Below are 13,763 nucleotides of genomic sequence, written 5' to 3' on the forward strand. Positions count from 1 at the left end.
ATAAATGAGTTATAATAATACCACAAGTGTGGATTCACTCGCCCAAACCCTGTAGCCGTGCATCGCAGTCAGGAAAGGGGCTAACTAGGTCGATAGTCCAGCAACGTTATGTCCTATTCATCAATCTCACAATATTCGCTAACGTTAGACAGATGGAATACAGCCTTCCATCTAAAAACATAAATGAAAACTTACCACATGGTATCCATAAACTTCAATCGGTTCGGATCCTTTGAATGACATGAAAATGTAAACAAACACTGGCGTCACGTTAGAAAGTAGCACTGCGTTGCGTGAAATCACTGAGCCCAGAGAGGAGTGGTTCGGCAAAAAAAAATTCAGAGTATATTTGCTTAGAAAACGTAAATGTCGAATTCAATTATTTTTTATTTCTCCACGTGGTAAATACACAGGTCACAACATGTTTACAGGAACGTTTGAGTTGTATTTCGTGTGTATTTCGTGACTGTAGGGGACTTCAGTTCCAGTGATGAAGCTAAGCTACGCTAACGGTGCGGGCGTTCCCTAAGCCTAATGCATGCAGAGAGACAAAAAAGGTTTGTATCTTCTTGTCTAACTCCAGGGAAGATGGCAAATAAGCTAATTTCCAAAAATGTTGGAGTTTTCCTTTAAGCCATAAAAATTGGATCCGATATTTTTTTTCTATAAAAAACAGCATTTAAAGGTGAATTGGATCCTTTTAAATGCCCTTTTTAAAATGGAAAAATAGTGCTTAGAAAAGTACTTGAAAGTCCTTGAATTTCATTTTGCAATGTCTGTGGGAACCCTGTGGGTTATTTTTAGAAGCACAGCTGGTAACAAACAGCAGCCAGAGGGCTGGGCGAATGATTTAGGATGATTTTCCAAAAAAAATTGTCACCTTTTATTTTACAAAAAGTGATGTTTGGTGAAAGTTAGATTTGCACTTTATTAAATTCATTCTTGTTTGATGATCAAGAGGCACCTTTATTTTGTTTTAAGTGAAGTTTGGTGTTATTGCACTATTAATCCCAATAGGGACATTCATCTTTGTTTGATCAAGAGTAACCTTTTATATTATATATATATATATATATATATATATATATATATATATATTATTATTATTCTTATTTATATATTTTTTAAGTGAAGATTGGTGAAAGTTAGGTTTGCACTTCAATCCCAATAGGGAAATTCATCTTGGTTTGATAAAAACAAAGCTTATTTGAATGATTTCCTTGGCATTTCTAGTTTTTAAGAGAAAAAATTGATTAAAATCGTAAATCGGATGTGGTGTGAAAAAAATCGGAGATAACATTTCTAGGCCATATCGCCGCCCTATCAGAGGACTCTCTGACTCCCCTGGTTATCCACAGCTGTGGAGCGGAGCCGCCAGCAGCAGGCGGGGTGGACCCGCCCCCCTCCGCCCCTTCAGACCCGCCCCCCGCCGCCCCTTCAGACCCGCCCCCCGCCGCCCCTTCAGCCCGGCCCGTCTCACCGGTACCACGTGGACCCCAAGAGGATGGGAGGAGGGACCCCGGAGTCCGCGTGGCCACGCCCCCCCCCGCGGCAGCTCTGCCCCGCCCCGCCTCCTCCGGTGACCTCACAGGGGGGGGCGCCCGTCCTGGTCGCCACCCTCCTTTCCTCCGCCGCCGCCCGTCCCACCGCTGCGGCGCCAGCGCCCCGGAAACTGACCCGCAAGGTGCTGCACAACACCTGCAAGAAGTGCGGCCACTTCCGGACGGCGGACACGGGGCACAGTCAGTACAAGGGCATCGTGTACTGCCCCTCCGTGGAGTCCGTGCCCAAGGAGCAGTGGCTGGAGGACATCAAGAAGAGGAGAAAGATAGTGTTCCCTCCTCCCAGAGCCCCTCCCCCCGCCGCCCCCTCCCAGAGGCCCCTCCCCTCCCACATGCCCCTCCCCCCAGGCTCCCATATCCTCGAGAAGTCTTCAGATAACTGCTGGTAACTCGAGGTCTAACGTCTAGAAATGTCTTGTTCATTTTGATCTGTATAAAAACGACAGGTAGATAGATATTGTAACGTTTCCAATAAGGGGACAAGACCAGCGATAAACCTATATGATTATATGTGACACCTGTTCTCAAAGAACTACAGGAAGTAAGAGAGTCCAAACAGCAGCTGTTCTCAAAGAACTACAGGAAGTAAGAGAGTCCAAACAGCAGCTGTTATCAAACAACTACAGGAAGTAAGAGAGTCCAAACAGCAGCTGTTATCAAACAACTACAGGAAGTAAGAGAGTCCAAACAGCAGCTGTTATCAAACAACTACAGGAAGTAAGAGAGTCCAAACAGCAGCTGTTATCAAACAACTACAGGAAGTAAGAGAGTCCAAACGGCAGCTGTTCTCAAAGAACTACAGGAAGTAAGAGAGTCCAAACAGCAGCTGTTCTCAAAGAACTACAGGAAGTAAGAGAGTCCAAACAGCAGCTGTTATCAAACAACTACAGGAAGTAAGAGAGTCCAAACAGCAGCTGTTATCAAACAACTACAGGAAGTAAGAGAGTCCAAACAGCAGCTGTTATCAAACAACTACAGGAAGTAAGAGAGTCCAAACAGCAGCTGTTATCAAACAACTACAGGAAGTAAGAGAGTCCAAACAGCAGCTGTTATCAAACAACTACAGGGCCCTATTCCCCGTACCTGGCTCAACTAAGTCGATCAAGAGTCCCATTATCCAGATTCAATTAACCCGATGTTTGAAGCCGGGATTTTCCTGTTCCTCGAACGCTGATTCAGTCTCGTTAACTCGAACCAGACTTGAGACTCAGGATAAGTGCGCGCGGCCGCTTCAGTTGAAAAGACAGCAGGTGTCGATAGCAGAAATCCTGATTTTCTAACGACATTGATTGATTGATTGATTTAAAACTTTATTAACAGATTGCAGGCGGCTCAATAGCCTCGCCGACAAGTTAAATGCATAATCTATAGGCTAATTTTAAATCCCTCATTACCCCAATCAATCAGATTATATTTCTTTAAACGTGCCTGCTGGCAGTAGGTTTATGGATTGAATAATCAAATGAGATCTTGCTAGCGAAAATAATTAGTTCAACTGTTTCAGAATAAGGATACGGCTCTCTTATCCATTGATTGATGTATGGTGGATGTTTTACTTATCTGCACTGTGGTGTGACGGCTGGTCCTTTTGCCTTTCACGCGGACGACCCGCGTTCGAGTCCCCCTTCTTCTAGTCTTTTTCTTCTTTTTGCAATGTAATTTGTAAATACTTCAATTTTGTGCACGTTGAGAGCTATATAAAGAATGACATCCTCAATGCATGTAGATTTATAATATTTTAACTTAAAACTAGGCTACTTTTGCGTATAATCATTAATATTATATTCCAAAAAAATTATATTGGAAACGCGGGGTTTCGAACTCGGGTCGTCCGCTTGACAGGAGTGAGCACTAGCCGTTGCACCACTGTGCCAGACGGGATATATTCATTGTGTATCCATCAATGGACAAGAGACCCGTGTTTCGAATATTTTTCTTTTGAATGAAGTTTTATCTCTTTATTCTCAAATGCATTAATGTGACGTCAACGGCTCATTCAATTTCTCAAATCCATCAAACAGCGCATCTCATCAGACATTTTAATCCCAGTTACAATATCACAATAACGTGTGAGTGATGATACAATTCAACAATCCTCAGAGTCCTCGTAATTCATAATCCACAAAAACCACAATCCACGCATAGACACTTCAATTTTATGCTTGAATGAAACACAATCCGGGCGCTCCGTTAAGAAAATCTACAGCGGAGAATATATGAAACTAATCAGAGCCAAACGGCCGATAGGTTTCATTCATTAAAAATATCCCCGCGGGATTCACATTTGCAATGCGCCGTTATTAAAATAACCACATGCAGCGTGTATCGCACTCCGAGCGCCGTATATGACGTGCATTATTTTATTTAGGACAAAGTAAATCTATAGGCTGAATATGATTTATTATCAGCATTTAGTTCTATTATTATACATTTCAAAAGCCCCCTCTAGGAAAACGAAGCACAGAAACATAATTCAGAGTGGTATAATGGGATCTAGACTGTGAGAAATATTTCAGGAAGCGAGCTGGCATTTCTTTGCGGGGGCGTGGCCATGGTTCATCCAGCTAACTGAACTTAACCCTGCTCCGGACCAGGTTCAAACTTTCTGATCTGTTACCATGGTGATTTAGAAAATCCGACTTCGGGGAACAGAAAGGTCTGGCTTAAGTCAAGCTATGCTGAGAATTATCCGGCTAACTCAGTTAGCCAGGTACGGGGAACGGGGCCCAGGAAGTAAGAGAGTCCAAACAGCAGCTGTTCTCAAACAACTACAGGAAGTAAGAGAATCCAAACAGCAGCTGTTCTCAAACAACTACAGGAAGTAAGAGAATCCAAACAGCAGCTGTTATCAAACAACTACAGGAAGTAAGAGAATCCAAACGGCAGCTGTTCTCAAACAACTACAGGAAGTAAGAGAGTCCAAACAGCAGCTGTTATCAAACAACTACAGGAAGTAAGAGTCCAAACAGCAGCTGTTATCAAACAACTACAGGAAGTAAGAGAGTCCAAACAGCAGCTGTTATCAAACAACTACAGGAAGTAAGAGAGTCCAAACAGCACCGGTTAGCATCCTTCTACTGTATGAAAAGAGGTCCTGTTAGCATTCTTCTACTATATGTAAATATGTCCTGTTTGCATCCTTCTACTGTTTATATTCAGACATGATGTTATTCATCATACTATTTTTATTCTATTTTTAATATTTTGACAGTTCAGTACAAACAGTAAAATGTCCATGTTACATGGTAGCAACGTTTTTGTACGTTTGCCATGTTGTTTCACTAAGTTCACACATTTCAAGCATCAGTCATGTAACGTTCTTCAGCATTAATGCTTTTGCTCGTGGGAAATACGCTGGCCTGGTCTGCTAGCGTTAGCCTGGTCCGCTAGCGTTAGCTGTTAGCGATGGCGGCAGCCAGCTAGCTCACTTTCGCTATTAACTCATTGGACGCCGCCGCTTAAGTGCGCGAGAGGGCAGCTAGAGCGCCACCGCTTTAATCAATGTGAGGACGGGGAGATTTGCGAGTGCTTAAAATATATCTTAAATTATGGCTATGGGTCTAATACACCCGTCGCTTATCAGTGAGTTGCTTGCAGTCAACATGTACAAAACGGATTGTTTTTTCATCCGTACATTTCCGTTTTATACCGTTTTGAATAAGAGTATAGTTTTGGTGATTTCTAGTAATTCCAGAGAAAGACGCTATAATAGCCCTTTGTTGATCTACTTTTTACAGATACAGCGTCGATCGGGGTAGAAATACATATCAGATCAACGATCAAATTTATATATAGTGTTCTTACCTTGTATCTGATGTAATGCAAAAGAAATAATCCAATTATCTCATCGCCATTTGAAGTACTGGGCACGGAGGTCCGTTCAACAGCATTGCATATTGAGGGGGGCAGCCTCGCAGATGTATCGTTGAAACAGGTTACCTCGCTTGAGTATTTAAACCACGCCCGCACGGCTTGGATCGTCCCAGAAAATAAACGATACCATTCCCAGTGGAGTGCAATACCAGCCGGAAGGCGTAGGGGGCGGTATTTGTCCTTTTGCGAGCTCAGACCCATTCCCAACGATAACATCAGGCTGGATGGATGAAAATTTATGGATATCGCTAATAAAAGAAATAACGATTAAAACCCGACTATACTCGTGATTGGCGCTCAAGCGATGGCGAGTTAACCCGACTATCATCGTGACTGGCGTCCAATGAGTTAAGTAAGAACAAAATCATAATGTTAACGTGTGTTAATCGAATACTATTTTCATTAGTATTCGAATAGTTCCCAGTGATCATCGAATAGTTCCCAGTGATAGTTCCCACTGATCCAATAGCATTTTAGTTAGTTTTGCCCATCCCTACTCCAGCATCAGATTCTTAAGATCTCAGTGAGAAATAAAGCCCCAGACCTCAATAAATATGTCCTCTCTACCTGCAACTCTATATCTGATCCGTTCATATGTTGTTTCACTAATATATTGTTTCACTAAGTTCGCACCTTTCAAGCATCAGTGATGAGCAACGTTCATAATTAATGCTTTTGTTCCCGGAAAATACGTTAGCCTGGTCCGCTAGCGTTAGCCTGGTCCGCTAGCGTTAACCTGGTCCGCTAGCGTTAACCTGGTACGCTAGCGTTAGCCTGGTCCGCTAGCGTTAGCCTGGTCCGCTAGCGTTAGCCTGGTCCGCTAGCGTTAGCCTGGTCCGCTAGCGTTAGCCTGGTCCGCTAGCGTTAGCCTGGTCCGCTAGCGTTAGCCTGGTCCGCTAGCGTTAGCCTGGTCCGCTAGCGTTAGCCTGGTCCGCTAGCGTTAGCCTGGTCCGCTAGCGTTAGCCTGGTCCGCTAGCGTTAGCCTGGTCCGCTAGCGTTAGCTGGACTAGTGTCCCTCTCTCCCCTCTCAGAGACATGGACCCTGGGAACCTTTATTTCTGTATATAGTTCTGTATGTTTTCTGTTATTGTTTATACATATATACATTCTGTTGAACGAATTAATTACTACGAATTACTATAATGGCTGATTGAAAATAAAAAGTTTCATCACAACAAAAATCTATGCTTCTCTCTATTGTGTTCTATTATTCCCCACAGCTGTGGCTCAGTAGCCCAGTGGTAAATGGTACGTGTCCAGAGAGCGGTGCTAAATGGTACGTGTCCAGAGAGCGGTGCTAAATGGTACGTGTCCAGAGAGCGGTGGTAAATGGTACGTGTCCAGTGAGCGGTGCTAAATGGTCCGTGTCCAGAGAGCGGTGCTAAATGGTACGTGTCCAGTGAGCGGTGGTAAATGGTATGTGTCCAGTGAGCGGTGCTAAATGGTCCGTGTCCAGAGAGCGGTGCTAAATGGTACGTGTCCAGTGAGCGGTGCTAAATGGTACGTGTCCAGAGAGCAGTGGTAAATGGTACGTGTCCAGAGAGCGATGCTAAATGGTACGTGTCCAGAGAGCGGTGCTAAATGGTACGTGTCCAGAGAGCAGTGCTAAATGGTACGTGTCCAGAGAGCGGTGCTAAATGGTACGTGTCCAGAGAGCGGTGCTAAATGGTACGTGTCCAGAGAGCGGTGGTAAATGGTACGTATCCAGAGAGCGGTGGTAAATGGTACGTGTCCAGAGAGCGGTGGTAAATGGTACGTATCCAGAGAGCAGTGCTAAATGGTCCGTGTCCAGAGAGCGGTGCTAAATGGTACGTGTCCAGTGAGCGGTGCTAAATGGTACGTGTCCAGAGAGCAGTGGTAAATGGTACGTGTCCAGAGAGCGATGCTAAATGGTACGTGTCCAGAGAGCGGTGCTAAATGGTACGTGTCCAGAGAGCAGTGCTAAATGGTACGTGTCCAGAGAGCGGTGCTAAATGGTACGTGTCCAGAGAGCGGTGCTAAATGGTACGTGTCCAGAGAGCGGTGGTAAATGGTACGTATCCAGAGAGCGGTGGTAAATGGTACGTGTCCAGATAGCGGTGCTAAATGGTACGTGTCCAGTGAGCGGTGCTAAATGGTCCGTGTCCAGTGAGCGGTGCTAAATGGTCCGTGTCCAGAGAGCGGTGCTAAATGGTCCGTGTCCAGAGTTCTACTCGCTGTAAAGACGTCATTATTTTTATGCGCGGTAGGAAACTATAAACATTAAACAACTTAACTAATTTGTGTGCGCGTGGCACCAGAGTGTAAAGGCCTCACGCACAATGTTTGTGTTAGTTCTCCGTCTTCCAACATGGCCGCCTGTAACATGGAAACCATTGTTTTGTACGTGGCAGCGGAAGAGACGATGGTCGCCGTGTGCCGAGATATATATGAACACAACCGAGGCGTTACCATGGTTACAGGCAGCCATACTGGAAGAAGGAACTACACAATCATTCTGTGCCTCTATATCACACGCGTTACACCTATGAGACACGGCCAAGGACCAAGGCAGGCTGTTTGAGTCACTCCCCTCTGACCCCTACCACCCCGGTCACAACCTGTTGGAGTCACTCCCCTCTGACCCCTACCACCCCGGTCACAACCTGTTGGAGTCACTCCCCTCCGACCCCTACCACCCCGGTCACAACCTGTTGGAGTCACTCCCCTCTGACCCCTACCACCCCGGTCACAACCTGTTGGAGTCACTCCCCTCTGACCCCTACCACCCCGGTCACAACCTGTTGGAGTCACTCCCCTCCGACCCCTACCACCCCGGTCACAACCTGTTGGAGTCACTCCCCTCCGACCCCTACCACCCTGATCACAACCTGTTGGAGTCACTCCCCTCTGGCCCCTACCACCCCGGTCACAACCTGTTGGAGTCACTCCCCTCCGACCCCTACCACCCCGGTCACAACCTGTTGGAGTCACTCCCCTCCGACCCCTACCACCCCGGTCACAACCTGTTGGAGTCACTCCCCTCCGACCCCTACCACCCTGATCACAACCTGTTGGAGTCACTCCCCTCTGGCCCCTACCACCCCGGTCACAACCTGTTGGAGACACTCCCCTCTGACCCCTACCACCCCGGTCACAACCTGTTTGAGTCACTCCCCTTTGACCCCTACCACCCCGGTCACAACCTGTCTGAGTCACTCCCCTCTGACCCCTACCACCCCGGTCACAACCTGTTTGAGTCACTCCCCTCTGACCCCTACCACCCCGGTCACAACCTGTTGGAGTCACTCCCCTCTGGCAGGAGGCTGTGGTCCATCAGGGCCAGAACCTCACGCCACAAGAACAGTTTCTTCCCCTCTGCAATGAGCCTCATCAACAAGGCTCGGGACCCTCACTGACACCCCCCCACTGTGTTACACTAACACACCCTACTGGACTATATACTGTATTGTTACTTCATTCTAACTAGTGTATATAATTGTATAATTGACCACATCTGCCCAGTTGCACAGAACTGGCCTACTCCTATTTTATTTTTTACTTATAATTGTACTATATCTATTGAGCTATATTTAATTTAGTTTATATTCCACATAATTGTATTCAACCTCTTATACAGTCGTACAGCCGTGGCCTATATTTTATTTCATAAATATATTATTCTATTGTGCTTAACTTGGCTCATATTTCATTTTATTTCACTCCACCACTTTGTTGTTTTATCTGTTTGTTAATGTCCGTCCGCTAATGTTGCACCAGTAACGTCCAAAGCAAATCCCTTGTATGTGTAAAGTATACTTGGCAATAAAGACCTTTCTGATTCTGATTTAGTTCAAGTTTGTTTATTAATGATCACAATAAAATACACATACTTTACGGTGAAATGCTTGGTTCTGTATGAGCCCCTGAGAGTGTGCTTCATACAGTAAAAAAGAAGTAAGTACAGAGGAATATACAATATACAGTAAAAATGAATAAACAGTGAGGTACAAAACTTTGAGGTAAGGTGCAAATGAGGTATGAATGTAGTGCAAATCTCTTTAATAGATAAATATAATCTAGTGTTAAAGTGTCTAAAGTGAGTCATTAACTCATTCAGCGCCAATCACGGAAAAAGTCGGGTTAACTCGCCAATGCGTTGAGTGCCAATCACGAGAAATCTCTGGTTTTAATCGTTATTTCTTTTATTAGCTATTTCCATAAATTTTTCATCCATCCAGCCTGATGTTATCATTGGGAATGGGTCTGAGCTCGCAAAGGGCAAATACCGCCGCCTACGCCTTCCAGCCGGTATTGCACATCATTGAAATCCCTCCCCCATGGGCTGTACGCTGATCTGAGAAGTCCGGGCGGGGTATTCCTACTCCAGCATGACTAACGTTATTACACAGAGTTTGGGACACTCGGAGCAGCATGGATTATGCCTTTTGGACATATAACGTTCGATCAACAAAACAGGAATTGGATTAATCTTCTTTTTGCATTACATCAGAGACAAGGTAAGGACACTATATATCCAATCTTGCGTTGATCTGATAATTTTTTCTCCCGCGATCGAAGCCGTCTGTGGACTGTGTGGCTGTTTACCATTTGGGGGGGGGGGGGGGGGGGGGCGTGCCGGTCCAAGCGCCATCTCATTCTTGCATGAGGAAGGATAATAACGATAATCTAGCATTGATTTCGGGAAGATTCGATAATCAGGCGAAAAATTACAACGTGATAACTTGATTCCACTAAAACGCTATTATCGCGTCTTTTCCTGGGATTACTAAGAATCACCCAAACTATACCCATATTCAAAACGGTATAAAACGGAAATGTACGGATGAAAAAACAATCTGTTTTTTGCATGTTGACCGGAAGCAACTCACTGACAATCGACGGTGTTATTAGATCCATAGCTATAATCTTTCATATATTTTAAGCACGCGCAAGTTCGGCTTTCTCCCCATTGAACAGAGTGCTGGCCCAGAAGGTAAACAACGCCCCCTGGCGCTGAATGAGTTAAAGTGAGTGAGTGTAGATGACGGGTTGTTACATGGAGTCGTTGAGCATCCTGATGGCCTGGGGGGATAGAAGCTCCTTCTGAGTGTCTCTGTGCCGGCCATGAGACTCCGGTAGCGCTGGCCTATGTTCACTTCCCCACCAGTAGCTCCCAAGCATCACAATCGACCAAATTATTATATTATTATTATTATAATACAGATATTATCTGGTTATTATATGACAGATACACAAGGAAGTGAAGCACAACAACAACAACCAGGTTCAACCAGGTTTCAATATGAATTCTGCAGGAGCGCTGGCAGCAGAATTTGGCAGAACACCGGCTCAATACACACTATTGTCGGGGGGATGCAGACCAGAGAAAGACTTTCGTTGACTTTATGATGAATTGAAAACGGGGGACCCTGATGTAAACAAGACGAAAGTCTTTCTCTGGTCTGCATCCCCTTAACAATTGTGTGTATTGAGCCGTACTGTACTGTACCCATTCTGCAATCTGTCAATAAAGTTTTCATTCATTCTAACGCTGGTGTTCCTGTGTCCTCGGCAGGTTCCTCTCCGACCCTTGACCTCTTGCCCCCGGACGCCCAGCACACGCCTCCCTCCGCCCAAACATGGTCGCACTTCCCCTCTGCGGCCGACGGGACTGAAGGCCGAGACGAGGGCGCCGCGGGCACCGACTACCACGACGTCATCGTGATCGACTCGCTGGCGGACCACCGGGCGGACGGCGACGTCGCACCTTCGTCGTCGTGGTTACGAGGAGACGACGTCGACGGGGGCGCGGCGATGCTTCAGGCGAGAGGCGCGGCGCATCACGGTGGGGGTCACCGCGGCGACGGGATGTTCGACCAGGGCGGCTTCCCGCCCCCCTCTATCGCCATGGCGACCGAGGGACCCCAGCACCAGACCCCGTCCTGCTGGCCCGGTTACCAGGACGCCCTCGCCCCCCCCCTCCTCCTGCCCCCCCTGCGGTCCGCCGACGCCGATCCTCGTCACCGGCCGTCGACCAGTCAGAACCAGGGGGCGGGGCTAATGGGGCCCCCCGCCCCGTACCCCGGTCAGAACCAGGGGGCGGGGCTAATGGCGCCCCCCGTCCCGTACCCCATGGAGCCCCCCACCCCGTACCCGTGCTCGTTCTGCGGCCGGCGCTACGCCCACCTCTGCCAGCTGCGGATCCACGAGCGCGTGCACACGGGCGAGAAGCCCTACCAGTGCCCCCAGTGCGGCAAGCGCTTCGGCCAGCTGTGCAGCCTGAAGCGCCACCAGCTGGTGCACACGGGCGAGAAGCCGCACCGCTGCGCCCAGTGCGGCAAGCGCTTCAGCACGGCCAACAACCTGAAGGTGCACCAGAGCGTGCACACGGGCGAGAAGCGCTTCCACTGCGCGCAGTGCGGCAAGCTGTTCTCCTTCCTGAGCAACCTGATCCGCCACCAGGCCATTCACCAGGCCAAGAGCCTGCTGCCCTAACCAGGCCATTCACCAGGCCAAGAGCCTGCTGCCCTAACCAGGCCATCCACCGGGCCAAGAGCCTGCTGCCCTAACCAGGCCATCCACCGGGCCAAGAGCCTGCTGCCCTAACCAGGCCATCCACCGGGCCAAGAGCCTGCTGCCCTAACCAGGCCATCCACCGGGCCAAGAGCCTGCTGCCCTAACCAGGCCATCCACCGGGCCAAGAGCCTGCTGCCCTAACCAGGCCATCCACCGGGCCAAGAGCCTGCTGCCCTAACCAGGCCATCCACCGGGCCAAGAGCCTGCTGCCCTAACCAGGCCATCCACCGGGCCAAGAGCCTGCTGCCCTAACCAGGCCATCCACCGGGCCAAGAGCCTGCTGCCCTAACCAGGCCATTCACCAGGCCAAGAGCCTGCTGCCCTAACCAGGCCATCCACCAGGCCAAGAGCCCGTCACAGGTCCATCCAAGACGCTGCCCTAGGAACGGTCACAGGTCCATCCAAGACACCAAGACGCTGCCCTAGGAACGGTCACAGGTCCATCCAAGACACCAAGACGCTGCCCTAGGAACAGTCACAGGTCCACCCCCTCCCTGCTCCAGGGGGCGCTGCCGTCTGACCCTGTGCTCTGAGCCCAGCTGGTTAAACTCCTCCTGTACTGGGTCCCAGAAGGAGATGCTGAGAGAGAACATTCCTCATTCCACGGGACGACAGGAGGGATATAAATCCAAGTGATGGAAGTGTTTCTTAAAGGTGCTATAGAGGCGACATTAAGCCACTAGATGGTGCTATAGATATCATTCAGCCACTAAATGGTGCTATAGATATCATTCAGCCACTAGATGGTGCTATAGATATCATTCAGCCACTAGATGTTAATATTAAAGGTGCTATAGATATCATTCAGCCACTAGATGTCGCACTAGAGCACCAGCATGTCATTTACCCAATCAGGTGCCTTCCATGTGGGGAAATGGGAAGTAGGGAGGGGATACATTTAGCCTGTACCTTCTGGCAGGGGGACTTCCAATGGAAATTAGCCTTTTGGCTAAAATTGGGTGCATTTACGTTTTTAAAATGTTTTATTACTGTGAACAAATAAAGTAAACCTAAACATGCAACACAACATGTAAACAACAACGTTAATTTTGGACCCGCAACAACTTTCTAAAGGATGAATTCATTAATCAATAATTTCTTTGGGGGAAAAGCAATACATTTATTTTGGCCCCTTTCTAAAAAGCCCTGTGGATGTAGGGCTGGGCGATATAACGATAACGATAAATATGGCGATATATTTTAATAATCGATATCGAATATCGAAATTTAAAAAAAAATCGATTTTATTTTTATTTTTATTACCTGCAACAGGGCAGTTTTAAAACCAGAGACAGTGGACAGACTTGTCTTTCTTGCCTGCAACTTAAAGTAATGGCTTTGCTTGTCCAAATGACAATACTGACCAAATTCAGATTTCTTTTTCTCTTGTCCATTTATTTTGTTTGCTTTCTAATTTAAAATACATTTTGAAACCGTCTGTACACAGTAGGCTATGTGTGCTAGCAGAACTAGACTCCAGTCACGAGTCACAGTGCACATGTGCGGTGGTTTGTCCACCAAAAAAGCGCCAAAAGATCAAAAATAAACTAGCAGAGCCAGAACTGTTCAACTCCTCTGGAGCCACAGCCAGCAGAGAAGCCGGTTTACTTTAGCTTTTAAACCAGCTGCAGCCTGAGAACTGGAGTGTGAGGGGATGTAACACTAAAGATGGCGGCAATGACAAAGAATTGCTGCAAAATAAACATACATCTGTTGTTAAAAAAAAATGTTTTTTTTTAATTTTTTTTATACTTATAACAATTAGATAATTATCGATATCGAGAAATAAAA

At 47.1% G+C, this 13,763-nt stretch overlaps 1 protein-coding gene across 1 annotated transcript in view; it reads left to right on the forward strand.

Annotated features, from left to right (window-relative positions):
• The window catches only part of LOC311232739 (uncharacterized protein), a gene marked incomplete at its 3' end in the record, with an annotated part of 60,631 nt that extends 58,680 nt beyond the window's left edge, over window positions 1-1,951 (forward strand). The window contains exon 6 of the mRNA XM_084338319.1: window positions 1,359-1,951. Within this exon, the coding sequence (XP_084194445.1) occupies window positions 1,359-1,951 (593 nt within the window). The remainder of the gene's footprint in view (window positions 1-1,358) is intronic.
• Window positions 1,952-13,763: the final 11,812 nt, after the last annotated feature.

Source organism: Notolepis coatsorum (genome assembly GCF_963971535.1).
Source record: "Notolepis coatsorum genome assembly, contig: SUPER_7_unloc_2, whole genome shotgun sequence".
In the NCBI taxonomy this organism is placed as follows: Eukaryota; Metazoa; Chordata; class Actinopteri; order Aulopiformes; family Paralepididae; genus Notolepis; species Notolepis coatsorum.